Source organism: Neomonachus schauinslandi, chromosome 15, assembly GCF_002201575.2.
Source record: "Neomonachus schauinslandi chromosome 15, ASM220157v2, whole genome shotgun sequence".
NCBI classification, from domain to species: domain Eukaryota; kingdom Metazoa; phylum Chordata; class Mammalia; order Carnivora; family Phocidae; genus Neomonachus; species Neomonachus schauinslandi.
In genome coordinates, this window is record NC_058417.1 from 6808580 (window position 1) to 6835238 (window position 26659).

The 26659-nt window shown below is 45.9% G+C and overlaps 1 protein-coding gene across 2 annotated transcripts in view; it reads left to right on the forward strand.

Annotated features, from left to right (window-relative positions):
- Positions 1–26659, forward strand: part of ARHGAP44 (Rho GTPase activating protein 44) — a 164395-nt gene that overhangs the window by 106221 nt on the left and 31515 nt on the right. For both annotated transcript variants that reach the window (XM_044921776.1, XM_021694847.1), the window contains exons 5-10: positions 4303–4414; positions 6428–6504; positions 13519–13636; positions 21400–21468; positions 23454–23535; positions 23980–24107. In XM_044921776.1, the coding sequence (XP_044777711.1) occupies positions 4303–4414; positions 6428–6504; positions 13519–13636; positions 21400–21468; positions 23454–23535; positions 23980–24107 (586 nt within the window). The remainder of the gene's footprint in view (positions 1–4302; positions 4415–6427; positions 6505–13518; positions 13637–21399; positions 21469–23453; positions 23536–23979; positions 24108–26659) is intronic.

The window sequence follows — 26659 nt, forward strand, 5'->3', positions numbered from 1 at the left end:
CAGTCCGTGTCCTGCTTTTAGGGCACATAGGGGGAGGGCAGAGATCTCTTCTGTATCTGTTTCTCGACTGCCTTCAGCTCAAAATAATCCTTATGCCCAAGCGGCATTTTGGGGATGGCATATTCTGCTACCTTTTGGTGTAAAGAAATACAAATAAGCATTGAATTAAAACATTAATATGTTGGGGGGGGGGCAGTAAAGCAAAGTGAAACAAAAATACCAGAAAATAATAGCATGGAACATTGGGAAGGCGATCAGTGTTTCAAGGTCTTTAACTCTTTGAAAGATAAGGTGTTGCATTTTCTTGTAAAGTGTGTGTATTAGAAAAGCAAGAGGAATCACAAGGGGAATAGAATGTGGCACTTCAAAATTAGTAACAGGATGTAAAGGGAAGTAAATAAAATAGAAAAAAAAACACGCCCTAGAAGGGACTAAAAGAGCAAAAAGCAAGGAAAGAGAAAACAAAGTAAAGGTATAAGAGCTCTATATCTGCAGTCATAAAAGATGGAATAAACTCAACGGCTCATAATATAGAGCACCACAGGTGGAGAAACATGCACGCTGTTTCTGAGATTCGCCTAAAGCATGGGGACACAGGAAGGTTGGAGGTGAAGGGATGAAGAACACCCAGGTAAAATGACAGACTGAGCACAAACATCGAATTTTGTTCCCTTCCAAATCCACTACGATGAAGGGATTTTTTTTTTTTTTTTCTTAAAAGACACGAACCCAGAAAGGCATGAAGAACAGGAGAGGAAACAAAATTTTGTGAGCTGTGAAGCTTAGGATGGACTGATAACTCACTGGGCAGGTCTCAGAAAGTGGACTCTGGAGCCAGAAGTAGGATATGCAGACAGCCAATGTAATTTACATCCTGAAATGCTTGCAGGCTCAGGGGTGGTGGCCCCAGGGATCTCTAAAATGGTGAGTGGGTCTTTGGGGGCTGGGAGGTGATCCAAGTTATGAGTGTGTGTCGAAAGCTAGCTTAGTACCACTTGGGTGGCTCAAACCCAGCCCTTATCCACAGCTCTGGGAGACCCTCATCTCCTCACCCCCAGCCCCAGCAGAAAAGTCTGGAGCTTTATTCTCTGGAGGGTGTAAAGCAGAGTGTCCCCAGACTGTGGACACCATGTAAGGGTATCACACATTAAAGTGACTAATGCCTACTGGATGCTGAGATCCTGCATCTCTCTCCCCCCACCCATGCGACCCCCAGGTCTTTCCTCTCTAAGCAGGAAAGCAAGAAGAGCCTTCTCTGGCAAATGTGACCAGCCCAACGGGAATGAACTAAAGACCCAAAGATACTGGAGGGGGCAATGCTTGAACAAATGGCCCAGCTCAGCCATCCTATAGATAAGCTCGCAGCCAATGAGCTTTACTCACATACTCCAAGCTGTTGAGTCCCCACTCTTAAATATAGACAGGCGTCCAAGCTCACCAGACTGAAAGAAGTCTAACTTGCAGCCTACATACCAAAACAGTAGGGTAAGAGAAAATATAACTCGGAAGAAATAGATATTGCATGGGAAGGAGAAGATTTCAGGAAAACACATGCTTACAATTGTCAAGTGCTAAGAGAAAATAATGCGTCCATGAATGAAAGCCAGTATGTTTTCCAATTATATCTCAATGAAAAAAGAACTAAAAAACCCAGGATGTCAATAAAAAAATGCTATGGGAAAGAAATACTCTGAGGTCAAGAGCAAGCTCGTGGAAACAAAGAGTACATTTTCAGTGGCAAGTTTGGAAGATAAAGTCGAAGAAATTCAGAGAAGAGAAGAAGACAACCATGACACGAAAAATAGAAAAGTTGGAAGATTAGAGGACCAATCCAGGAAGCTGTAGGCCTGAATAACTTATATTATTAAAATATAAGAATAACAGTAGTAATAAAGTAATCCAAAAGAGTTTTCCAGAACAGAGGACATGAGTTCTTATATTGAAAGGGCACACTGAGCTCCTGATACCATAGAAAAAGTTGAACCTGTGCCCAGGCTCACCACTAGGGAAGACTAGTGACAAGTACAGAGATTCTACAACCTTCTGGAGGAAAAAAAATGGTCAGATAGAAAGGCTCAGAAATCTGAATGCTTCCAGACTTGCCAAACGCAACAATGGAAGCAAGGAGATTGCTATGGAATGCCTTCAAAATTCTGAAGGAATATGATGCTCAGCATAGAATTCAATATCCTGCCTAGCTATCAATCAACGTGAGGGTAGAAGGGAATGTCATGACGTGCAAGGTCTCAAAAATTGGCTTCCTGCACACTCTTTCTCAGGCAGCTAAAGCAAAGTGTGCTCTACAATGGAGTGACCAAGAAAGAGGTAGACACAGGATATGGGAAATAAGATCTACCCAGCATAGGACAGAGGGAGAGAAAAATCCCAGGAAATGGGGAAGGAAGTGTGCAGGAAGACAGCTGTGCCAAGGCATCAAAGGAAAAGTCAATCCGGGTTGACGCGGGTCCAGGAGAGATGAATTCAAGATGGAATTCATTCACATCAAGTGTGGTTCAGTATCTTAGACAAAATAGTGGTGGAGGATTTGGGGTTCAGTCAGATCTATAGAAAAACTAAACAAGCAAACCAAAGCAAGACAATTATTAACTCTACAGAGAGGACAAATGTATGGGAAAGACCAGTGATCACGATATCCTACCCAGCCAAACTCTGAATGGCACATGGGATCAAAATGTAGTGCAAATACTAAAGGTCTACTGATATAAATAAATGTGGGGAGGGCAGATGTAAAGATCACCAAATTCTCATTTTCCAGAGTTGACTGTCAATAGCCAATGCTTAAAAAAAAAAAAAAAAATTAACAAGTAGCATCAGGAGCATGGAGGTAAGTAATAGACAAATCAAAAAAAAGACACCATTAAAAAAGGAACAAAGAGAAGCCCACGACCTGGAAGTTGAAATTTCCAGCAGATCGGAAAAAGAATTTGAATGCCTTCTACATCCACACCCATATTTTTAAGTATATATAAAGAACTCCTACAAGTGAATCCAAATAAATAGATCCTGGTACCCAAACAGTCAACGAATGTGAACAAGCACATCCTACAAGAGGGATCTTGAAATGGCCCAAAAGACGAAAAGGCACTCAGTCTCACCAGTAGCCAAGAAATGCAAATTAAAACCAGGATGAGGTAATATTTGGCATCCACCAGTTTGGCAGAAATTAAACGCCTTACCAGTACCAAGGCTTGGCAAGAGTGTAGAGCATTGGGAACTCTCATTTGCACTGGTGAGGGCGAAGTTCGTGTTATCACTTTGGAGAACAAGTATCTAGTAAGGTTAAGGGGATGCATATCTCCTCTCCTTTGCACAGAAAAATTGTCACCCGCAAACAGAGACCGTACACGCATACAACAGCCCTGTTGGGGTAGGGAAGGACATGATGGCCTTCTTGATTAAGGGAAGGCTTAATAAATGGTGAGATGAAATTCCATGCACCAGAATGATTTAATTCTGCATGTATCAAGATGCGTAAGCCCCAAAGATAATGATGCATGAACAAAGCAAGCAGGAGGGATAGGTTCAGTGTAAAACCATGGATGTGAACTTGTTTAGGTCAGGCATCGGTATTCTATATTGTATGTGAACGCTTATATATGTCATAAAAGTGTAAACACAAGAACAGGAAAGATACATACTAACTTTAGAATCCGTGGCCTCTTCTCCTACTTTTATTGATTTGTAAAAACTTTTTACATGCGTTTCAGTTAGCCTGGTACCATGTAAAAGGAGGACTGTCTGGATACCCGTATACCCAGTTGGGGAATTAACGTCTTTGAAATAATGTATCTTCTCATCTAGGAATATAACATAGGTCTTCTGTTATTTGCTTATTATGAATACACTTTTGTAATGGTTTTTCATTCCAATTTTCCACTGGATAATTGTTCCTTCTATACAAGGTAAGTTGTCATGGGCTTAGGAGAAGGAGTTCTCTTTTTAGAAGAGCCTCCTGAAACTGAGTTTTGGGGGATGAGTTGAAAGATGTTGGTCTGTCTGTGCGTCGGTTGTAGTTCATTTTCCAGTGTTCAGGGGACATAGAAGCATCTGGGTCTTACAGGCCTGTACATTCAGCATGTAGGAGTCTTTTCTCCCTACATCTCTCTCTCTCTCCTATTTCCCTACGTGTTCCCTTTACTCCAGGCACGTGGTAGATACTTTGCATCATTTAAAAAATGGATAATTTTAGAAATCAAAATGAACAGAACAAGTTGGGCAGCTTGGATACAGGGACCTCTTGCTCTGTGGGGTATTTAGCATGGCTTTCTCCTCCCGTTGCAGGAAGATGCTGAAACTCTGCGGAGAGACAGAGGACAAGCTGGCTCAGGAGCTGATCCACTTTGAGCTGCAGGTGGAGAGAGACGTGATCGAGCCCCTGTTTTTGTTGGCCGAGGTAAGCCGCATGCATGAGGCCACACCGCCCGGTGACCCTGTTCTTCATCAGGAACTATCACTGCCCGTCCGCCTGGTCTGGATTCCCCGATGTGGCAGCCCTTCCCGCTGCCTGCTGGTCCTCTCTCCCACCCACACTCTTCTTCCCTGGTGTTCCAATGGGGACAGGAACAAAGCTAGCTCCCAACGTCCTTCCCCACCAGAGCCTGCACGCTATACCAACCCTGCCCTCCACCCATCTCCCGTCTTCTGGAAAAGGAACGGCAGCCCCCAATCTCAGGAGGAGACTCTCTGTAGGGCCATTGGCACCTTATGTGTACATGCATCCCTTCTCTTTCATTTAATTCGATTTTATTCTGTCTTACTTTAATTCCAGTGTACTTCACACACAGCGTTCTGTGAGTTTCAAGTGCACAGTATAGCAAATCAACAGTTCTATACCTTCCTCAGTGTTCTTGTGATAAGTGCACTCTTCATCCCCTTCATCTTTGGATCTTACAGGATGCAAAATAAAACCATTTGGGTACAAAGACAGCTTGATGTCCACGTGACAATTTGGCTAGCTGCAACCAAGTGAAATTGTGTCAAGTAAGAATGGAAATGGTTGGGGATTTTATGTGCCTTGAGCCCTTGACTTCCCGCCAGTTGCCGTGAATTGGCCATCCAGGACCGCCCCAGCCCCGTCCCATGGAACTGCAGACACTCTGTGTCTGCATGGTTTGCTAGCCACCAGCCACCTGGGAGCTAGTAAGCTCTTGAAACATGCTTAGTGTTACTGAGGGAACTACCTTTTAAATTTTATTTAATTTTTGTTCATTCGAATTTAAAACGCTGTAGCCGCAGGAAGCTAGAGGCTACCATATTGGACGGCATTGCCCTAGACCAGGCCTGGTTTCCTTCCTGGACTGCCCCCAGCACCTCCCCATCCCCTGGTGCAATTTCTGTCACAGAATGGACGGGCAAATCATTAACCAGAGTGCCTAAAAGTTTTCAAGGAGAAAATCCTTTATATGGTGGTTTGACAGAGATCAGCTCTAGACTCCTCAGATGCTGTCCTCTTATAGGCTGTTGCCCAGCCAAGTGCATGTGTGAGAGGCCGTTTGCTCTTCGGAAAGGTGGCCTGGGGTCTCGGGCAAAGCCTGAAGCAAACCCAAGGGACGCGCTTGACCTGGGTGCTGAGACTCGCTTGTACCAACCAGATGTCCCCAGTCCCCCTCCAGCTTTGCTTATAGGCTCCGTGGTGCCTGGAGGAACCCGGGGCCACTTCTTCTCTTCCCTATCAGATATGGTTCCCCTCCATACGTTACTCACCCCTGCTCCGAAGACCTTCCTCACGGTTCTCCCTTCTATATAAAAGACGCGGCCTGAGATGATTTTTGGTTTCAATATAGTCAGTTTTCCCTTTTAAATTCGCACTTCCTGCCCCTCTTTGGTTGAGCCCCGGGCCCAGAATCCCACACTGGGATGTTCAGTGAAGTCATTTTTAGAAATAAAAATGTAAAAAGAGCATCCACATACAACCAGGCACTATGGAAGAACTTGTCATAGCCGAACAGAGCTGTGGTAATGTTTATTGGGTATTTATTTGGGGGGGGGGGAAGTCTTACTTTATTTCTATAAAAATACATCCTGATTGCATTCCCCCATCAGCTCTCAAGCCTCCTGAGACTAGTCGTGCTGCTGTCTGTTTTGAATTAGGTCTGTGTGTCAGCTCGTTCTGCTTTTCTCCCCACGCGTGGCCCTTGTGCCGTGGACAGAGCTGGGATGGAGCCCATGTTTGCTGGCCGAGCTGGGGGCAAGAATGAGGCCGGGCATAATAAGTGAGCAGAAGAGTGCAGAGTCCCATAAGAGGGTCGGGGTGATGGATGGCCTGGCAGGTGTCCAGTGAAGAAAGAGCAGCGGTTAGCTCAGGCAAGAGAATTGAGGGTTTCCTCTGGAAATGAGGACTGGGAGGCCTCCAGCCCACTTAAGAATTCATCTGGAGCTTTAGTCTGACTCTGTCCTGTAACCACAGGTGGAAATCCCAAACATTCAGAAGCAGAGGAAACACTTAGCAAAGCTGGTGCTGGACATGGATTCTTCACGAACAAGGTACAGAAGCGTTTCTTTGCTTTCCTTTTTGCTTCTTGGAAAAGTGATTGTATTTGGGGGGTGGGGAGGGGTTTGTGGGCAGAGGCATTTGTTGAGTGTGTTTTCATTCTCTTAAGGTTTTCTTAATACCCCGACGTGGCAGGCACTGGAGGTGAGCGTCGTGAGTCAGAGATTTGGGGTCCCTGCTCTCATGGGGGCTGTAGCCCAGTGTGGGAGACGGAGACCCTAGACAGGCCAGTGAACACATAGCGATTTCAGGAGTCTGTAAGTCCTGTGAAGAAGGTAGCATGGTGCAGTTTTAGAAGAGAGTGATGGAGAAAGGGAGGCTACAACATTAGGTAGGCTGAAACAGAGAAGGCTTCTTAGAGATGACACTTGATCTGGGATCTAAATGACAAGGATGCAGCCATGCAGAGATTGGGCACAGGACATTGGGTCCATGACAGCAGGAACAGCATGTGCAAAGGCCCTGAGGCAGAGGGTGAGGGGAAGATCAGGCTGCCATATTCAGGGTACAGCACCAAGGCGGCGTGGCCGGGGTAAGAGCCAAGGGGGGCATAGTAGGAGCTGAGCTCAAAGAGGCAGGGTGGGTGAGGTGTTGTGTCTAAAGAAGGGGGAAATTTCTGGTTCTGGGACCTGCCCACCTTTTCCTGAAGCCAGTGGTATGTAGCTCTTCTTTCTGTAGCCATCCTCTGAACCTGAGGCCAGTAGGAGGGAAGCAGCATTCTAGCTGTGCTGCTCTCCTCCTGTAGCGTCTCTCAGAAGCCTCTGGAAAGTGCCTGTTATAGCAGGGGGGCTCCAGAGGCCCTGAGATGCCATTGACTCTGACCGCCATATGTCCTGATGGTGGGTATACAGCTTCCTAATTCTCGCAGTGGTGTGTGCACCTAACTCTGCAACTGGAAGGAATGCAGGTTCCTGAAGATTAATATGGAAGGAACATTTTGGTGCTACCAGAGGCCCTTTGCAGGTCAATTTTAATCCTCTCCTTACCTCTTTTTAATTTTCTTGAGGAAAAGAAACAAAACCAGAAAATACTGATCTACTCGGGCTGAGAGATGTAATATAGGGTCCTGAAGCCGGAGTCCGAGGTGAGGTGGTGAGATCCAAGGTCACCTGTTTTCGAGACCTGTGAGCTTGATCAAGTCAGTCAACCTCCCAGAGTTGCAGTTCCGTCACCTGCGCGTAGGTAGTAAAACCGTTCATGAGTTGACGTGAGGAGGTTGTGTTGAGTGTCGGTTGAGATCACGTTTGTCACAGTGCTTCCCAAGTGCTAGATGGGACCCTGGAATTCTGCATCTGGACCAATACGAAGTGTAGGGCGGTCCCCCCAAGACCAGAAATAGAACAGGTTAGAACAGCAGGGAAACAAAGATGTCTTTCGTTAATTTAGCGTTTCCCAAACTTCAGTCCACCCGACCAGTTTTGGACATCTGAACCCACGCATCTCGAAAAAAGTCAGTCCGCTTCTTCAAAATGAATCCGTCCAAAAAATGTTAGAGCCCTACCACACATCGAAAGGCACTACCCTTTGCTGTAAATGCCAGGTAGACACAGAAGTGAACGGGACAAAAGCAAAGCCAGTGATGTTAAACTTTACATCTTGTTGCCTATGGAAGGCTGTGATCCCGAAGCTCATCTCCTTCTGTTAAGAAGGAAGAGGAGGAGGAAAGTTGTCAAAGTTTTTCCGACCCAGGTCTGAGGCTCTCTCCTTAGCGCTTGTGGAGGAAGACTGAGCAGGCTGCGTGGGGAGTATGGATTTGGCATCACCGACTACCGTATCCTCAGACCACGTCCACTTGCCGCCCATGACATCAGCATTCAAGACCCACATCTGGGGAGTCACACGAGGAGTAAAGACATGCTGATTGTCAGGAGATCTCTACCTCCCCCGTCCAAATTTTTATGCTTCTAAACTTCAGTCGAGACCCTTGACAACCCTTGTCTTTTCAGAAGCCAACCCACCCCAACTTCCTGCCTTTTCCCTAACCCCTCACTCTTGAGTCAGCATGAGGACCGCACCCCAAGATACAGCAGTGAGGGTAAGACCAGATGCTATACCGTTGAATAGCAAGGATTACCAGCTGCTCTTCTGGAATAGTGGGTTCTCCCTGCCCCCACCCCCGCCCCACCCTGCCTCCCACTGTGGTCACTTTGTAGGTTCTTTTCTTTGCAGGATTACCAAACCTTTCTTTAGTCCCTTTTTGTCGTTCCTGAGTTACCTTGAATTCTACAACTTGGGCGGATACTGTCAAATCCACCTCCTTTATCCAATGTTTAATTAGGTCTGAATCCAAGGTGTGTATTCGCCTCGATTCGAGTAAATCTGGCTTGTCTGCTTGGAAAGCCAGTCGTACAAGCCTTAATATCCTCAGAGAAGACAAAAGCTTAGAAGTTGAGTAAAAGATGATAGATAAGGAGGCTGGAGGAAAAACTCAAGGAAGCTTTATGCTGAATTTAAGATTGCGAATTGAATTGAATCGAATGATACACAGTGTCTTTTCTGTGATAGATTTGGTTTGGCAGTGGTTGCAGAAGGAGCCCCGTTTCTTCCCAAAGGCTGCCTCAGTTTTTCTGAGGATGTATCTCAAGATCAACCGTTCTCGGTCCAGAACACTTTATGCTTCTGCTGAATAGCTGTGGACTAAATTTCATCCTCCCTCCCCGAATTCACATGTTGAAGCTCTAACCCCCTAATATGACTCTATCTGGAGATAGGACCTTTCAGAACTCATTAAGGTTAAGTCAGGTCATAAGGGTAGGGCCTTAATCCAGTTGGGTTGGTGGCCTTCTAAGAAGAGGAAGGGAGAGATTTCTTTCTCTTTACACACTCACTCACAGGAAAGGCCCAAGCGAGGAGACAGTAAGAGAGCCTCCACCAAGCCAAACCCTGCCAGAACCTCGATCTGGAGCTTCCAGCCTCCAGAACTTCTAGAAAACTAATTTCTGTTGCTGAAGCCACCTACTCTATGGTATATTGTCATGGCAGCCCGGGCAGATTAAGACACCTGCCTTCTCTGGAAGCAGGTGAACTAATATAGATAAAACAGGAGAATTGGGGGATGGATACTGGGCAGCTCATGGAATTAAAGAAGTAGCTAATTAGGAGAGATTTTAGTGCCTCCAGGACGGACTGCACAGTCTCATTGGCTTAGAAGCTGTTCCTCACCTCCTACCTCTCCCGCATACAGGCATCTTAGATCCAGTGTCTTCATAGTCCCTTGGGCTCCTGTCTCCCCAGCATGAGACCTGTTCCTTTTGTTCTAATTGTAAAAGTACAGAGGAGAGGGTTCATTTGTCTAGACTTTGCTTAGATGCCACTTCCTTGGCCTGTCAGTTGGTCAAGGTGATGAAGGATGGGTGTGGGCTTGGCTTGCATCAGGGACCCTCACCTGGGCCACTCACCGTGAGGGTCATTGCAAAATCGGCAGGTTCCCGGGGCACCTGGGTGGCTCAGTTGGTTAAGCGTCCGACTCTTGGTTTCAGCTCAGGTCCTGATCTCATGGGTTGTGAGATCAAGCCCTGCATTAGGCTCTTTGCTCAGCAGGAATCTGCTTTGCTTGGATGTTTTTTCCCTCTGCCCCTTCCCCTGCTCTCTCTCTTTCTTTCTCTAAAATAAATAAATCTTAAAACAAAACAAAACAACCCTGGCAGCTCCCTTTGGCCCACACATCAGAGCAGGACCTCACAAACCGGAGGATGCCAATGACAGAGGAAAGGAGACTGGACAGATGAAATAATAAATGTCCCTCTAAAGGAACGTTCCTGTCTGCCTTCCAAAAATTCCTCTTTTCGACTTCCCGTTGCCCTGAACTCCTCTTGCCTTTGCCCTCTTGACCCTTTTCCTGATCCCTAAAATTCCATACCCTTATTTCTGGCCCTTTTCTCTCCTCTAGCCTTCATTAAAGGTAGTATTCCGTCTCTACCTCCCCCAGCCATATAGCAATGGCACCTTTCCCAGCTAATAACGGTGTCACATCAGAGCAGAACTTTCTTCTTTTTATTTTATTTAAATTCAATTAATTGGGCACCTGGGTGGCTCAGTTGGTTAAGCGACTGCCTTCGGCTCAGGTCATGATCCCGGAGTCCCTGGATCGAGTCCCGCATCGGGCTCCCTGCTCGGCAGGGAGTCTGCTTCTCCCTCTGACCCTCCCCCCTCTCATGTGCTCTCTCTCTCATTCTCTCTCTCTCAAATAAATAAATTTTTAAAAATCTTTAAAAAAAAATTCAATTAATTAACATATAGTGTATTTTAAGTTTCAGAGGTAGAGTTCAGTGATTCATCAGTTGCATATAACACCCAGTGTTCATTACATCACGTGCCCTCCTTAATGCCTGGAACTTTCTGCTCTGCAAATTTGAAAGCTCAGACTTCTTGGCCGAGAATCCCTGGTTTCTTCTCTTGCCGGAGCAGGGAAGTGCTTGAGTTTATTTACAGAACAGATGTCTGACAAGGCCACCATACCTTGAAATTCATGATTATGGTCTCTTTTCCCAACAGATTACTGTCCATACACATTTTCCCATGTTTTCCTTGCTATTTTATTATTTTTTTTCCCCCCCCTCTTTTTGCTTTTTTTTTTTTTTTTTTTTTTTTTTTTGACAGAGAGACAGCGAGAGAGGGAACACAAGCAGGGGGAGTGGGAGAGGGAGAAGCAGGCTTCCTGTGGAGCAGGGAGCCCGATGCGGGGCTCGATCCCAAGACCCTGGGATCATGACCTGAGTCGAAGGCAGATGATTAACGACTGAGCCACCCAGGCGCCCCTCTCATTCTGCATCTTATCACTATTTTGTAATCTCAAAGTAGGTTACTTCTCTATTGCGAATAAAGTTCCCTATAAAGGGAGGGGGAAAGATCTAAACTGCCAAGAGATTATCTAAAGTAGATATTTAGGGGAGAAGACAGAGGGAAATAGGAAAGAAAAGGAAGGTAGTTTGGGGAAATATCTTCATTTTAATAGACACACATTAAGGATGATTGAGGTTTTTACAAAAAATCGAATCCAGATCTTCGAAGCCTCAAAAAATCAGTGTCTGTTTACTTAATTTTTTTTCATACATATGTTGGTTAGTTGTTTTTTCTTGAGATAGCATGAGCCACATGGTGGTTGCAGGTTTGTTTGTTTGTTTATTTATTTGTAGGCTCCACACACAATGTGGGGCTTGAACTCATGACCCTGAGATCCTGAGATCAAGAGCCATGTGCTCTACCCATTGAGCCAGCCAGGCACCCCTGAGCTTAATCTCATAATCTACCATATTCATTATCAGCAATCTAAATTATAGCCACGACATCTCCTATTTTATTTGACAAAAAAAATCCCACAACGCTTTAATACTCTGTTTCAAGTGGCTAAACCGGGAGTTTATTAAACAGATCATTTCTGTCGGGCAAACCATATGAGAAAGAACTACCCAGGAATTTTTGCAATCCGTATCTGTTAGTTTAGATTTTTCAACATCTTTGAGTAGACTATTTCCTTTGTAATTTGCCCTGAATTCTTAACTCGGATGAGGAATGAATGGTTCCCAAGACATGTGTGTCCATCTCTGGACCTTCAAGCCAGCTTGACATCCCAAAGCCTTCTTAAGTCCTTTTCCTGTGAATGCATTTTTTTTTTCAAGATTTTATTTATTTATTTAAAGCGAGTGCGAGCAGGGGCAGAGGGAGAGGGAGAGAGAGAATCTCAAGCAGACTCCCCGCTAAGCACGGAGCCAGACCTGGGGCTCGATCCCAGGACCCTGAGATCATGACCTGAGCCGAAATCAAGAGGCGGATGCCCGACCGACTGAGCCACCCAGGCGCCCCCCCTCCCCACATGAATGCATTTTTTTTTTTTTGTAAAGATTTTATTTATTTATTCATGAGAGACAGAGAGAGAGAGAGAGAGGCAGAGGGAGAAGCAGGCTCCCTGCAGAGCAGGGATCCTGATGCGGGACTCGATCCCAGGACGCTGGGATCATGACCTGAGCCGAAGGCAGACGCTTAACCAACTGAGCCACCCAGGCGCCCAGCCTGAATGGTGTTTAAGCAAAACTGTTTATAGTCTGTTGCCCTATTTCACTGGGAGTGTTCACCTGACGGTTTCCAGCGTCTCTTGTCAACTGAGGCAGGCCAGCACCCCCACCAGGGTCCCCTTCCCCTCACTGTCCCTCCCGATCCCTGATCACCCCCCCCCCCCAGAGAGACTGCAGTCCGCTGTTGGCCGCCCTTTGTCATCCTAACGACCCTATTGTTTCTCTTAGGGCCGTGAAGTGGTTGTGCATCTCAACTGTCCCAGTTACAAGTAGGGAAACAAAGGGTGGACTGGTTTTTTAAGATACTGACCCATCTGACTTGGTGCTCTTACTCCAGGGCCCCTATAAGCCTCTGAATGTACAGACTCCGTGGAAAAAGAACCCACTGCTCATCCCTGCTGCAACTCCTATATTGTCTTGTGTGATCGGAACCTTCCTTCGGGGCTCTTGGTAATTCCCTGATAATGCCAGGGCCGGCAGAAACATCTGTACTTCGCCACGACACTTTCCCGAGCCGCCTCCTCCGACACCTGCTGTCCCTGCACAAGGACAGACGTCGAAGGAAATACGAACGCGGTATCCGAGTGTCGACGGGAAGCTTTTTTGTGCTGACCGGTGGAGATTTGGGCCTTCGGACTCGTTTTGATTCTCCTCTGCTTCTCCTCTGCTTCTCTCTCCCAGCTGACACCGGCGACTGGCTCCGGCCACGTCGGCGAGTGTTTCCAGACTCCGAGCCCACGGGGAAGGCAGGGAGCATATGGGGATGACATAGACCGGGCCTCGGACAAAGCACCGGTGATGGTCATCGGGCGACACATTTCCGGGGAAATGGTGGCAGGCTGGGGCATGCCTGTCCCCTCCGTGTCCGGCCACAGCTGCCCCCTTCCTCCTGGGTAGTGTTTGTAAGCCGCTCTCTTCTCCGCGTCCCCACGGTGTTATTCCCAGGGCTCTCCACCTGTCTCACGCCTCCCCTCTTTTTCTCCTGTTTTCCATCAGGTGGCAGCAGACTTCCAAGTCTTCAGGTCTGTCCGGCGGCTTGCAGCCTGTGGGTGCCAAAGCTGATGCCCTCAGGGAAGAAATGGAGGAAGCTGCCAACAGAGTGGAGATTTGCAGGGTACCCTCCCCCCCCCCCCCTCTTTGCTCCTCTTTACCGGGACAGATGGGGGAACCCTAAGGGAGTCCCTTTTTCCTCACTGGCATTTTATTAAAACCTAAGCGGGAGCTCTGGTTGAGCTGAATGTCCCCAAGCTTGCCTGCTGGTGTCTCTAGAGCCTGGGGTGAGCCCTAAGAGTTGGGGGCTTCGAGGCGGCCTCAACAGGGAGGACAGCAGTGCGTTAGCAGCAGGGTTCCCATGCGTCGGGCACAGAGGAAGTAGCCTTGGTATCTCTGTGAAGCTTTTGTGAGGTACCTGAGTCCCACAGAATGGACTCTCGGCCGGGTGGAACAGTTGAGAATTTAGACAGTAGACCAACCTTGCCTCGCTGTTGGTATTAAATTGTTTATCTTTTTGTTCACCTGGTAATGATATTTCCTGAGTCACTTGACCCATCTCCTGCTTCCTGGGACATAGTCAACTGTGAAGTTGAAATGCTGACCAGGGAGATAGTCCGCGAAAAGAGGAGTTCCCTCTTGTTAAGAGAGGAATGTCGCATTCTAAGAAATCCATGCCTCTGCCCTTGGGAATGTCAGAAGCCCTTTGTTACACCTGTTCAGACGTTTCCCATCTTTGCCACAAATGTTGTATGGGGCAGAACTAGCAAGACCCCGTTCATGAGACTCTGTGTATATGCACATCTATATATACACGTAGATATGTCCGTTCCGGTTTAGATCCAAGGAACAAGAGGATCACATTTTCTGGAAGCGTGCTGGCTACCCACCTGTTGTCTTCATCTCATACGTTTTTGTTTTTTGTTTTTTGCTTTTTTAAGATTTTATTTTATTTATTTGAGAGACAGCATGCGTGAGTTGGGGGAGAGGCAGAGGGAGAAGCAGACTCCCCGCTGAGCAGGGAGCCCCATGAGGGACTTGATCCCAGGACCCCAGGATCACGACCCAAGCCAAAGGCAGATGCTTAACCGACTGAGCCACCCAGGCGCCCCCTAATCTCATACGGTTTTAAAAGAGCGTCACCACTTGGCATGCAGACATCTCTGTTCTTTGTGGCTTTCTCTAGTCTTGTCAGCTTGCCCTCTGGCTTCTCTTTTTATAGCCGCTCTGTGCGGGGTGGCTTAACCTTGCATTCAGGTGACGTTCAGGGTCAGATAGAATTGCTGTCTGGAATTAGGAACCCTGACGAGTCGGTAAAGAATTCATGATCTCTCCACCTACAGTACCATGGACTCGAGCAAAGTAAGACTTTGAAATACTTCATCAGGTCCCAAGACACATCGTGAGTACGGCTGATTTGTCAGTTGAACTCCCGTGTAAAAGACAAATACTTAGCTGGTGCCATTTGTGAAGTCTAACTCTCATGCTGATCTCACTTTGACTCTGTGTAGTGTCTACCCATTTTTACCGTGGACTTGTGTTCTTTAGTTAAGAGTCCCGTTTCTTACAAAATCACCCCGTAACAGACAAGAGACAGTGGTGTTGAGGGGATGCTGGATATGACTCTCCAAGTACGTCAGAACAGGAGTTTAATACCTTCACTGTTCTGTAGCTCTTTACGTGTGCTGTTTTTTTTACCAAAAAAAATATGTTCAGTTCCCTTTGAAAGATTAAAGAAGTAATACGTTTCGCCATAATCAGTGAAAAAGCATGAAAATATATCAAGAAGAAACACCAGTAATTGCCCCCCATTCCTACCCAGCAACCCCTCTGTTTCCAGAGAGAGTGGCCAATTCCCCTTCTTCACCAATATTTATTCGGAATTGTTGTGAACAATGGTGCTCTGTTACATGCTGAGTGGCCATAAAAGTGATAAAGATAAAGGAGGTCAGCTGTAGAGCCTTTATATAGACTCCCACCCCTTTTTTTCATAATCATACAAACATACGCTCATAGAATTTTCCTAGTTACTTGTTTTGTGTGTGTGTGTGTGTGTGTGTGTGTGTGTGTGTGTTTATAGAACAGTTCTGTTGCTTATATTAATTTACCACTTGCTTTTCTCAATTAATACAGCCTGGATATCTCTCCAGGTTAGTAGCTATCGCTCTAACTTAGTCTTTTTAATAAAGTCCGTAGTATTCCATCATAGGGATACGTATACACCATGATTTGTGTAACTCTTTTCCTGTTGATGGGTATTCAAACTAGTATGTTTTGTTTTTTGCCCTCACCAGGAATGATACAGTCAGCATCTTTATATGTATATTCTTATGCACTGGTAATTTTTTTTTTATGGGATAGCTTTCCCAAAGTGATATTTTTAGGTCAAAGACTATACATTTTAAATTTTGATAGTGACAGTTCACTTCTCTCAAAAGGAAATAGTTCACATTCCCACCAGCAATATACAAAATTGCACATTTCCCCACATCTTTCCCTGTGATGTATATTGTTCCTGTTTTCAACTTTTGCCAGTCTGGTGAAGGGGAAAAAGCTGACTTATCTCTGTTACTGTAATTTTAATTTCCCTGACTATTAGTAATGCTGAGTGGATCTTTGTGTCTTTATTGGATATTCTTCAGATACACATAGACGTTCCCAGGTTGGCAAATTGCCTTTTTGTATTGGCAATTGGACCAACGTTTCTGTTTTTCTTAAATATCAATTTATAAATTTTTTTCTCTGCATATTAGGGGTATTAAACTTTCTTCTGTCTGTTGTGTTGCAGATCATTTTTCCAGTCTGCTATTTGCCATTTGGCTTTGTTGATGTCTGCCATTTAAAAACTTGTTTATATACGTGTATTCCTTTGCATGGGAAAATATCCCAGGCATCTTCCACCTCAAGGTTGAAGCATTTGGTGTGGTCTGTGTTTTGAGTATTGGCCATTCCAGCAGAGATGCAGTGGTGTCTCGTTGTTCTAAATTGTATTTCACAGATGCCGTAAGATGATGAACATCTTTTCACACACTTACTTGCCATCTGTACATATACTTTGGTGATATGTCTGTTCAGGTCTTTTGCCCATTTTTAAATCAGGTTGTTATTTAGCATTGTGTTGTTTCATCTCCAAGTATTGGGGGTTTTTTCCAGCTCTATTTCTGTAGTTTTATTTCTGGTTTAATTCCACTGTGGTCAGAGAGCCAACACTGTATGATTTCGATTCTTTTAGATTTGTCAAAATGTGTTTTATGGCCCATGATGTGATCTGTCTTAGTGGACATTCCTTGCGAGCTCAGGAAGAATGTGTATTCTGCTGTTGTTGAATGAAGTAGTCTGTGGATGTCAGCTCTATCTAGTTAATGGATGGTGCTGTTGAGTTGAGCTCTGTCCATACTGCAGTTCTCCCTGCTGGAGCTGTCCATTTCTGATAGATGGGTGTTAAAGTCACCAGCTATAAGAGTGGATTCCTGTATTTCTCTTTGCAGTTCTATCACTTTTGCCGCATGTACTTTGATGCTGTGTTGTTAGGTGCACACGCACGAAGGATTGTTACATCTTGTAGAATGACCCCTTTAGCATTAATGTTGTCCCTCTTTATCCTTGATAACTTCTCTCACTCCGAATGCCAGTCTAGGGGACATATAGCCAGCCACTCCCACTTTCTTTTGATTAGTGTTAACAGGGTATGCCTTTCTCCATCTTTTTAATCTATACATATCTTTTTTTTTTTTTTAAAGATTTTATTTATTTGACAGAGACACACCGAGAGAGGGAACACAAGCAGGGCGAGTGGGAGAGGGAGAAGCAGGCTTCCCACTGGGCAGGGAGCCCAATGTGGGGCTCGATCCCAAGACCCTGGGATCATGACCTGAGTCGAAGGCAGACACTTAACGACTGAGCCACCCAGGCGCCCCATAATCTACACATATCTTTATATTTAAAGCGGGTTTCTTGTACTTATAGTTGGGCCTTGGTTTTTGATCCACTCTGACAATCTCTGCCTTTTAATTGGTGTCTTTTCATTTTTGTTCAAATAATTATTGAATATAGTTGGATTAATATCTACCATAATTGTTCCTATTTTTTATTGGTTGCCCTTGTTCTCTATTACTATTTCCGCCTTCAGGGTTTCTGCCTTTTGAGTTTTACTTTAGCATTTTATATGGTTTTATTTTCTGTCCTTTCTCAGCATATCAATTATACTTTTTTGTTTTAGGTTTTTTTAGTGGTTGCCTTAGAGTTTGCAGTATACACTTACAACTAATCCAAATCGACTTTGGAATAGCTAGATACTGTTTCATTTATAGTGCAAGTATCTCTTAGTAAGAAAACGTCACATAGATATGGATACATTGTTGCTATCATTATGAACAAACACCAGTTTGATTAAGAAAAAAGTTTTATTGTAGCTTCACTACCCATTCTCTGATGCTCTTCTCTTCTTTGTGTAGGTCTGAGTTTCTGACCTGTATCTTTTTCATTCTCTCTTAAAGAACTTTTTTTTTTTTTTTTTTTTTTTTTAACATTTCTTATTAGGTCTGTGGGCAACAAAGTTTCTTCAAGTCCCTTTTGAAGGTAATTTTGTAGGGTACAGAATTCTCGGTTGAAGGGTTTTGTTTTTGTTTTTTTGGTTTTGGTTTTGGTTTTTTTTTCTTCTCAACACTTTAAATATTTTACCCCACCCTCTTCTGGCTTGCATGGTTTCTGAGGCAAGGTCAGATGTAATTCTTTTTTTTTTTTAAATATTTGGTCTTTGAATTCTTTATGTGACTTTTTTTTTTTTTAAAGATTTTATTTATTTGACAGACACAGCGAGAGAGGGAATACAAGCAGGGGGAGTGGGAGAGGAAGAAGCAGGCCTCCCGCGGAGCAGGGAGCCCGATGTGGGACTCGATCCCAGGACCCCAGGATCATGACCTGGGCCGAAGGCAGACGCTTAATGACTGAGCCACCCAGGCGCCCCTCAGATGTAATTCTTATCTTTGGTCTTCTCCTGGCAAATGTTTTTAACCTCTGGCTTCTTTGAATATTTCATTATTATTGATTTTCTGAAGTTTGAATATGATAGGCCCAGCTGTCATGTTTTTTTTTTCTTTTTTAACCAAAAGCCTAATATCCCAAGTCATGACTATCTAGCTAATATTTTTTAAATTTAACTATAAGGAGTGGCCACTAGAAAGAATGTTTATCTGGGGGGTAATGAGCTACAAAACCATCTGGTCCCATTTTTGTAAACCAAGCAATCATACAAAACATATGACTCATTAAAATAGATACAAAATGATCAGCCATCATGGTATTTAGAGCTTATCTCTGTGTGGTGGGATGGCAGGTGAATTTGGTTTTTCACTCTGTATCTTTCTGAGTGTGGATTGGTTGCCAAATCAGAAAACAAATGATTTTTGAAGCACATGAAACTCTGGTGATTATTGATGTGTTGTTTTTTTTTTTTTTTTTTCTTTGTAAAGAAAATTCAGTAATGATTTAGATACATGGAAATTGGATTTAGTTTCCACTTTTATTTCTGACTTTGGAGTGTGGCTTATTTGGGACCCGTATTGTTAACTCAATAAGACAGTAATCTAATTATACCTTTAAAAAACCTTGTGGTATTCCTGAGGGCACTCACAGACAGTCTGTCTGCCTTTTCTAGGATTATCTTTTGGCAAAGCTCGAATGCTGAGTCACTGATGGTGTATTCAGTGTGACATTTAGTCTTTCAGGGGTCCCTCCTTTGCCTGCTGAGCCATTTTGATCCTTTGACCCTTTGTGTTTTCCCTGACTTGACATACCTCCCTCAGAACTGACTGCCAGTGATGGATGTCTCCTGACCAAAGAAAGCTGCTTGGCGAGGGCGGGGGGGTGGATGGCAGACGAAGTCGATTCCTCTAGAACCTTTGCTAGATTCAGCAGCCCCACGAAGGCTTTCTTTCTTTTTTTTTTTTTTTTAAAGATTTTATTTATTTAAGACAGAGAATGAGAGAGAGCACATGAGAGGGGTTAGGGTCAGAGGGAGAAGCAGACTCCCTGCCGAGCAGGGAGCCCGATGCGGGACTCGATCCCGGGACTCCAGGATCATGACCTGAGCCGAAGGCAGTCGCTTAACCAACTGAGCCACCCAGGCGCCCCCCACGAAGGCTTTCATTCCCAGGATGCTCCGATGAGGGGGAGCTGAGGCTTAGAACCCATTTTATTCCTTGGGAAAGTTACCATTGCTGAGCCTGCGTTTCTCCATCCCTTATATCAGCAAATAGTTACAAAGCCCCTACTAATGTGCAAAGCACATTTCAGATGGTGGAGGACAGACAGGAGATAAGATCCTTGAACTCTCGGTAGCCACTCATCCAAAATTGGAAATTGAGCACTTTACCCTAAGAGAGTTAGATGAGAACTCCAAGTGACATTGTGCTTGGCACTTAGATTGTTCCCAACGAATGTTAATTCATTTCCCCCTCCTCTTTCTTAATTCTTTGAAACTGGACCAAGTGTAGCATTGACTAATCTGTGCTTAAAGCTCTCCAGAAAAGAGGGCGCCTGGGTGGCTCAGTTGATTAAGCGACTGCCTTCGGCTCAGGTCATGGTCCCAGGGTCCCGGGATCGAGTCCCGCATCGGGCTCCCTGCTCGGCGGGGAGTCTGCTTCTCCCTCTCCCCCTGCTTGTGTTCCTGCTCTCGCTGTCTCTGTCTCTGTCAAATAAATAAATAAAATCTTTAAAAAAAAAAAAAAAAAAAAAGCTCTCCAGAAAACAGATTTCCCTTTTAACTCTGTGCCTTGGGTACAAGAACTCTTCCACACGGTTTGCCTGTCAAGGATACTTAAAGAGGAAACAGAGTGCTGCTCACATCCCAGTGTTCTCACTGAGAATAGCTTAATGGACAGCTGGAGGGGCTGAGGGTTGGTGGGGTTGGTGCAGAATGCTTGAGGTTTCCATGCATCAGGCTTTTGCTGAAGCACGTAGTGGGTCGCTTGAATTCATTCAGCATCTGGATCAGCTTTCTTGTGCTGTTCTCCTATTTTCCTCAACGCAGACATCATAGATTCTTCTCTCAACTAAGCATCCCTTGTAAAGATCTCCTACTTAAGGCTCCCAGACAGGGAGGACCTTTAGAGCTCACCTGGCTTGTGCAGACAAGGTCACACACACAGCATGCTAAAAATCATGGTTAGTGACCGAGTCTGCATCCTTCCCAGAATGTACTTTTACCGTACCTCGCTATGGGTGTTTCTGTGGAACTGAAACTGTTCTCCTCCGGGGAGGACACATTCCAGATTCAGATGCAGTGTTAGGTCGTTGCCCCCCTGATCCCACGCAGAGCCGGATGGCGAAGGACAGTTAACACCATGAGATTTGCCTGGGGCATTGACTAAATCCCGGTTTTTCCAAATTTCGAATCAGCAACCCTCCTTTGAACCTGCCCATCTGTCTTTGCCAACTTCCCCCAAATTGGTGCGTTTCCACCTCTTTCCCATATGCTTGTGATGGACCAGTCAGTGTTGGGGGCGAAGGAGAGCAAAGCAGTGCAACCATCAAGGAAAAGAAAGGGCGGACCATTTTCAGGAGTGGTGACACAGACTACAGAGATGTATGGAAGTAATTTGCACATCACTCCCCCACACCAGCTTTCCTGACTCTGGACGTGGTTCATGCTTTATAATCCCTGGGGAAATTGCCTGGCAGAGGTGCTCTTTCCACACTTACTCATTCTCTGGAGTCATGACTGGGAAACGCGGGAATGCCCATGAGAAAAGTCCAGGCCATGGCGGGAATCATTTAAAATGAGATTAGACAGCAGTGAAGGTTCTTGCTTCTACGAAGTCTAGGCTCATGCATTAGCCGCTAGAGTGTTCTCTGTTTTACTTCGGTTGTGCATTTTACCTTCCACAGGACCAGCTCTCAGCAGACATGTACAGTTTTGTGGCCAAAGAAATCGACTATGCAAACTACTTTCAAACGGTAAGAGTCTAGAAAGGTAAGAGCACGTCGGGTTTGCTCACAAGAGTCAGGATGTGAACAGGAAGGAACGTGGCATGGAACCGAAGGGCGCTCGGTGGAGCACCTCATGGGAAAGAGTATGGTTTTTAACTCTTCTGACTGTGAATAAGTCCAGTCTTCTATTTCTCCTTGTATGGATTTCTCTAAAAACCTAAGAATAAAACTCAACCCATCTATGAAGGTGATCACGACTCCGTGGTCTGTGGCGGTGGTTCTCAACCAGAGGGTGATTTTGTTCCCTCCTCCAGTGGATGTCTGGCCATGTCTACAGGCACTTGAGGCCATCACCATGAGGGGGAGGAGGTGCATCTAGGGAGGAGAGGTCAAGGGTGAGGCTAAGCATCCTCCAGTGCATGGGATGGTCCCCCAAAGCAAAGAATGACTCAGTCCCAAATGTCAGTCGGGCCAAGGTCACAAAAGCCGGGTCTGTCATAAACAAGGAACTTGGGGAGAAGAAGATAACCCTGCCCCCAGCTCATAATTGTTTCTCATTTCGATTTTGGCCGAAGACAATGACAAGTAGGTATACGGTGATTAATGGGGCCTATTTGCCTGATTCTCATCGATGAAAGCAGATTTAGACCCGAGAGAAACAGGATCTGAGTCATCCATACTTGAATAATCTGGTCCAAATAATTAAGACCCTGGCTCTCTACCAGGGTAAGTGCAAGGCAAGTCGAAAACAAAATAAAACAAAACCAGCACTAATTAAAAAAAAAAAAAACTTGAGAGAAAAAATACAAATTAAAAATCCAGTTAAGTTCACGTGCCTTCTAAGCTGGGGACAAAACTCAAACCTTAAATGATTGGGGAAGTGATGGGATGATAAGGAAGGTAAGAAGGAGAAATCCTGCAAATTTTAAAATTGTAAGCACCCTGGGCCGGTAGCAGTCCCCCAACACTGTGATCAGTGAGTGGTCCAGACCTTGAGAGGCATTCCCTTGACCCCCAAAAAAGAACTGATAAGCATTCCTTCCAGCCTGGAAAGTTTATTTTAAAATAATAGCACTTTCTCAAGTATATTCCATTGGGTATATTTACAGAGATAATACTTTAGAATTTCTGGAACTTAATGACATTTTTGACATTCCAAAGCTTTCTTGGACTGGCTCCCTGCCATTTACGTACCATTTTTTCCCCAATGTTCTGATTCTTTTTTTTTTTTAATTTAATTCTTAACTAGTGTTTAGTTTTTACTTGGAGATAATAGTATCTGCCCTGCGTGCCAAGCGTTTAAATGGAGCGATTCTCTCCCCTTTCCCTCAGGCACACCCAGTTGTGGGGTGGGGGTCTCAGAACAGAAATGGCAGGACTGTTGCTTACCGGGGTTCATCTGCTCGTTAACATTTCAGCAGCTGTTTTAGTGGCGGGAGGGTCAAAACAGGGAAATTGAAAGAATTTGGGTTTTGGGGGCTATATCATGGAGGCAGAGTAATTTCACCTCCCAAGGTCCTTGAGGATTGCGGACCAAGCCACATGGTTTCTGATCACTTATATATTAAACTGACTTTGCAGAAACCAAGATGTATACACCCAAGCATTTAGCTCTGTCTTCTAGGCAAATGGATTTCTAAATGTGTTCCCCGTTTATAGTTTCCTGTTGTACCTCTGTCTGTTGCCTTTGCTTTGAGCATGGGGTGCAAGGCAAGGTAAGGTTACGGTGAAGGCAAGCCGTCTGTGTCAGGCGCCAGGCCCGGGGTGGTCCCCCCTCATCCTCAGTGGCTCTCCTGCCTCGAAAATGTCCACTTGTTGGGGACTCCTTTGCTCCCAAGGCTAAGGAGGAGGCAAGCTCGAGTCATCATTTGAGGCGGCCTGAGAGAGAGCAGGGGACTCTGCCACCCTCCCTGCGAATCAGGTAGCACCTTCACGTGGAGCCCCCCACGGTGCACAGCAGCTGTGCTCCCCACCCTCCAGCAAAGGGGATGCTCGCCCTTGTGTCTCCTCAGCTCATCGAAGTGCAAGCAGAGTACCACAGGAAGTCACTGGCCCTCTTGCAGGCTGTGTTGCCTCAGATAAAAGCACAACAGGGTAAGTGCAGACCTTTCTTGGAGCGGGGAGGTGGGTGAGGCCGCTTGCCCGCTGGGACGAGACCCTCAGGCCCCGATCTCCTCCACCCTCACGCACCTCTCAACAGGCCCACATTGAGACGAGCCTCTAGAACTTCCCACGCTGGTCCTTTGAGCCAGCATACCCACACACACACTGCTCCCTTCAGGGGATGAGTTGGGGGGTGTGCATGGGTGTGTGTGGTTGGTGCATATCCAGCACGAAGCCTGGCAGGTCTGGACACAGCTCACCGGCCGTCTGCCCCGCCGGGCTCCTCCCTCCTCCCCAAACCACAAGAATGGAGACTCAGCGGGGCCTCCGTGTCTTGGGGAGTCAGGCAGATCTTTGACCAGAGGAAAAGAAATATTCGAGCATGAGTGCCCTTCACTGACTGCTGACGGGCCCCTCTCTTGCTTCCCTGCTCAGAGGCCTGGGTGGAGAAGCCTTCCTTCGGGAAGCCTCTGGAGGAGCACCTGATGATCAGCGGCCGGGAGATCGCCTTTCCCATCGAGGCCTGTGTGACAATGCTGCTTGAGTGTGGGATGCAGGAGGAGGTAGGTCCGGGGACAGCTGAACCCAGCCCCCAGCAGGTGTCTTCTCCGGGCCACAGAGCCTGCGGGATCTCCTCCTCTCCCCGTCTTGCAGCACACACATTGGTCCTGCTTTCTCCCGTGAGCCTTCACTTGGATTGTGGGAGGCTGATACCGCTGGCCCCCAAGGAACGTCTAGCCGCCCTCCAGGCGTCCTGTCTCCATATTCCCCAGGATGTGTCCAGGCTGCTCCCCCTTCCCTCCTTTTCCTCTTCTTCTGCACCCTCCTCCTCCTCCTCTTCCTCCTCTTCTTTCTTTGCTTGATGAGTTCCCTCATTTTAAAAATAGACCTTTTAACCTTTTTGATCATAACTCTTTTCTAGAGATCCCGAAAGTAGGATTGATAGTGACGATAGCAAGCCCGTCTTGAGGGCCACATGTGAAGAAGTCTATGGGAAATGGGCGACTGTTGTTTTATTGCCGTGTAAACGGTCTCCTGGGACGTGGACCTCGAGTTTGGTCCCTTCTGTGGGCTATTTTAAAAATCTCTGGTCCATCTTCCTTTGATCTGATCAGCCAGTCGAGATTCACTTAGGGCATGCCATGCATTTATCGCTGAGCAGGGTGTACAAGGGGGAGATGGTGGCATATGAACGTGCTGGGGGACATGTGTCTAGCATCCATCAAATGCACCCGATTAATTCAGATTAATTCAGAACAGCTGCGAGTCTTTACGTGGGCCCTGGGTCATGTGTGACAAACTGAGGTGAGTCTGCACCAGAGAAGGAAGCCAATGAGCGTCCGGATGCACGTTGGTCACCGCCTCTGTGCCAGGCATGTTGACAGGTGGCCTGTTCTCAAGGGATGGGGATAAATGTGGGGTTTTGGACCACGTTTTAAGTGTCGGGCATTCCTGTGTCTGTTATCAGTTACTAGATGAGGAGATCTTTACAGTCCCTAAGCCAGAGCCTTATGGACGGAGGTGAACTGAGCCTCCCCACCCCCCCCCCCCCCCCCCCGCCATCGCTTTTTAAGATTACGGAAAAACTGCAACATATAAAGATAAAATAATGAGCCTCATCACCCAGCTTATGGACAATCCTGCTTCCCCTCTGCCTCCGTTCCTGCCCCTGCCCAACGCCTGCCTTGGATAATTGGGAGCCCATTCCAGACACTGTGTCATTTCACCTGTAATACTTCAGTATGTTTCTCTAAAAGATAGGGAATAAATAGTAATTACATATAATATAGAACATAAAAACGTCATATACAAAAAGGAAACAGAATGTGTTAATATCTTCAAATATCTAATCCGCGTCCACGGGTTCTTTCCGCCTCTCCCTCAACCACCCCCCTCCCTCTTCTGTTTCTCCCTACTTTGTACCAACTTTTCTCCTTTTAGTAGCAGAAATGCTCAGGTTGTCCCAAGCCTGGGAAAAAGAAAAAAATCTTTTTTCAACCCAACTACAGCCTCTTCCTTCCCCAGCTCTTTGGTTTTGTTTTTGCCTTGGCTCCCCGGTTTCCCTCTCGCCCCTGCCAGCACCATCGGGATTATCAGCACCATCACCCCATCCCTGCCCTCGGGGAACATTTGGGGTCCTCCCCGCTCCTCTGGGCTCCACTCCCATGTGTGCCGCCATTTCTTCATTATGCACCCACAGATTTTCCTCAGATGCCCCCAAACTGGACTCACTAGCTTTTGTAAGAATCTCCTCCTCCTCCTCTTGGTTTTTATCTGTCGCTCAGTGAAACAGCCTTCTCAGTAACACAGTCAAAAATCTATAGGCTTCTGTTTGACAACGCTACTCACTTCTCTTTGGCATTGTCCGTCACCAAGTGCCATTGCGTTTGGTTTCCTCCTCGGCAGTGGTATGGTTTTATGAGAGTCCAACCCACTGCTTTGGTATCTGCTGTAGCTTGGTCTTGGTCACATCAGCCTTAGTTATACACTAGTCCAAACATATTTATGGAGCTTCCTCACATACACGGAGGAAGAGAGCTTTGGACATCTGCTTAGAATGGAGTTAGCCATCTTAGCAGGCCAAACACTCTGTATTCCAGACCAGGCACATTTTCTTCTGAAGAACCTTTGGAGATCCAAATGGTGGCCATGAAAGGTTGAAAGAGCAAGGACTATTCTGCCAGCCCGTTTCTCAGTCTGTGGGCTGCATCACAGAACGCCAGGAGCTGAGAAAGCGAAACCAATCAGTAGCTCTTTGACCATGTCCAACTCACCTGTGGCTTGGGGGGGGTTCCGTTCTACTGGTGACCTGCATTTGTCTCTTCAGCACACCCCTGTCTTCATCGTCGTCTTCATCGTCTTCTTCTTCCTTCCTCTTCTTCTTTCTTCTTCTTCTTTCTTCCTCCTCTTCTTCTTCCTTCTTCCTTCTTCTTTCTTCTTCTTCTTCTTTCTTCTTCTTCTTCTTCTTCTTCTTCCTTCTTCCTTCTTCCTTCTTCTTCTTCTTCTTCTTCTTTCTTCTTCTTCTTCTTCTTCTTCTTCTTCTTCTTCTTCTTCTTCTTCTTCTTCTTCTTCTTCCTTCTTCCTTCTTCCTTCTTCCTTCTTCCTTCTTCCTTCT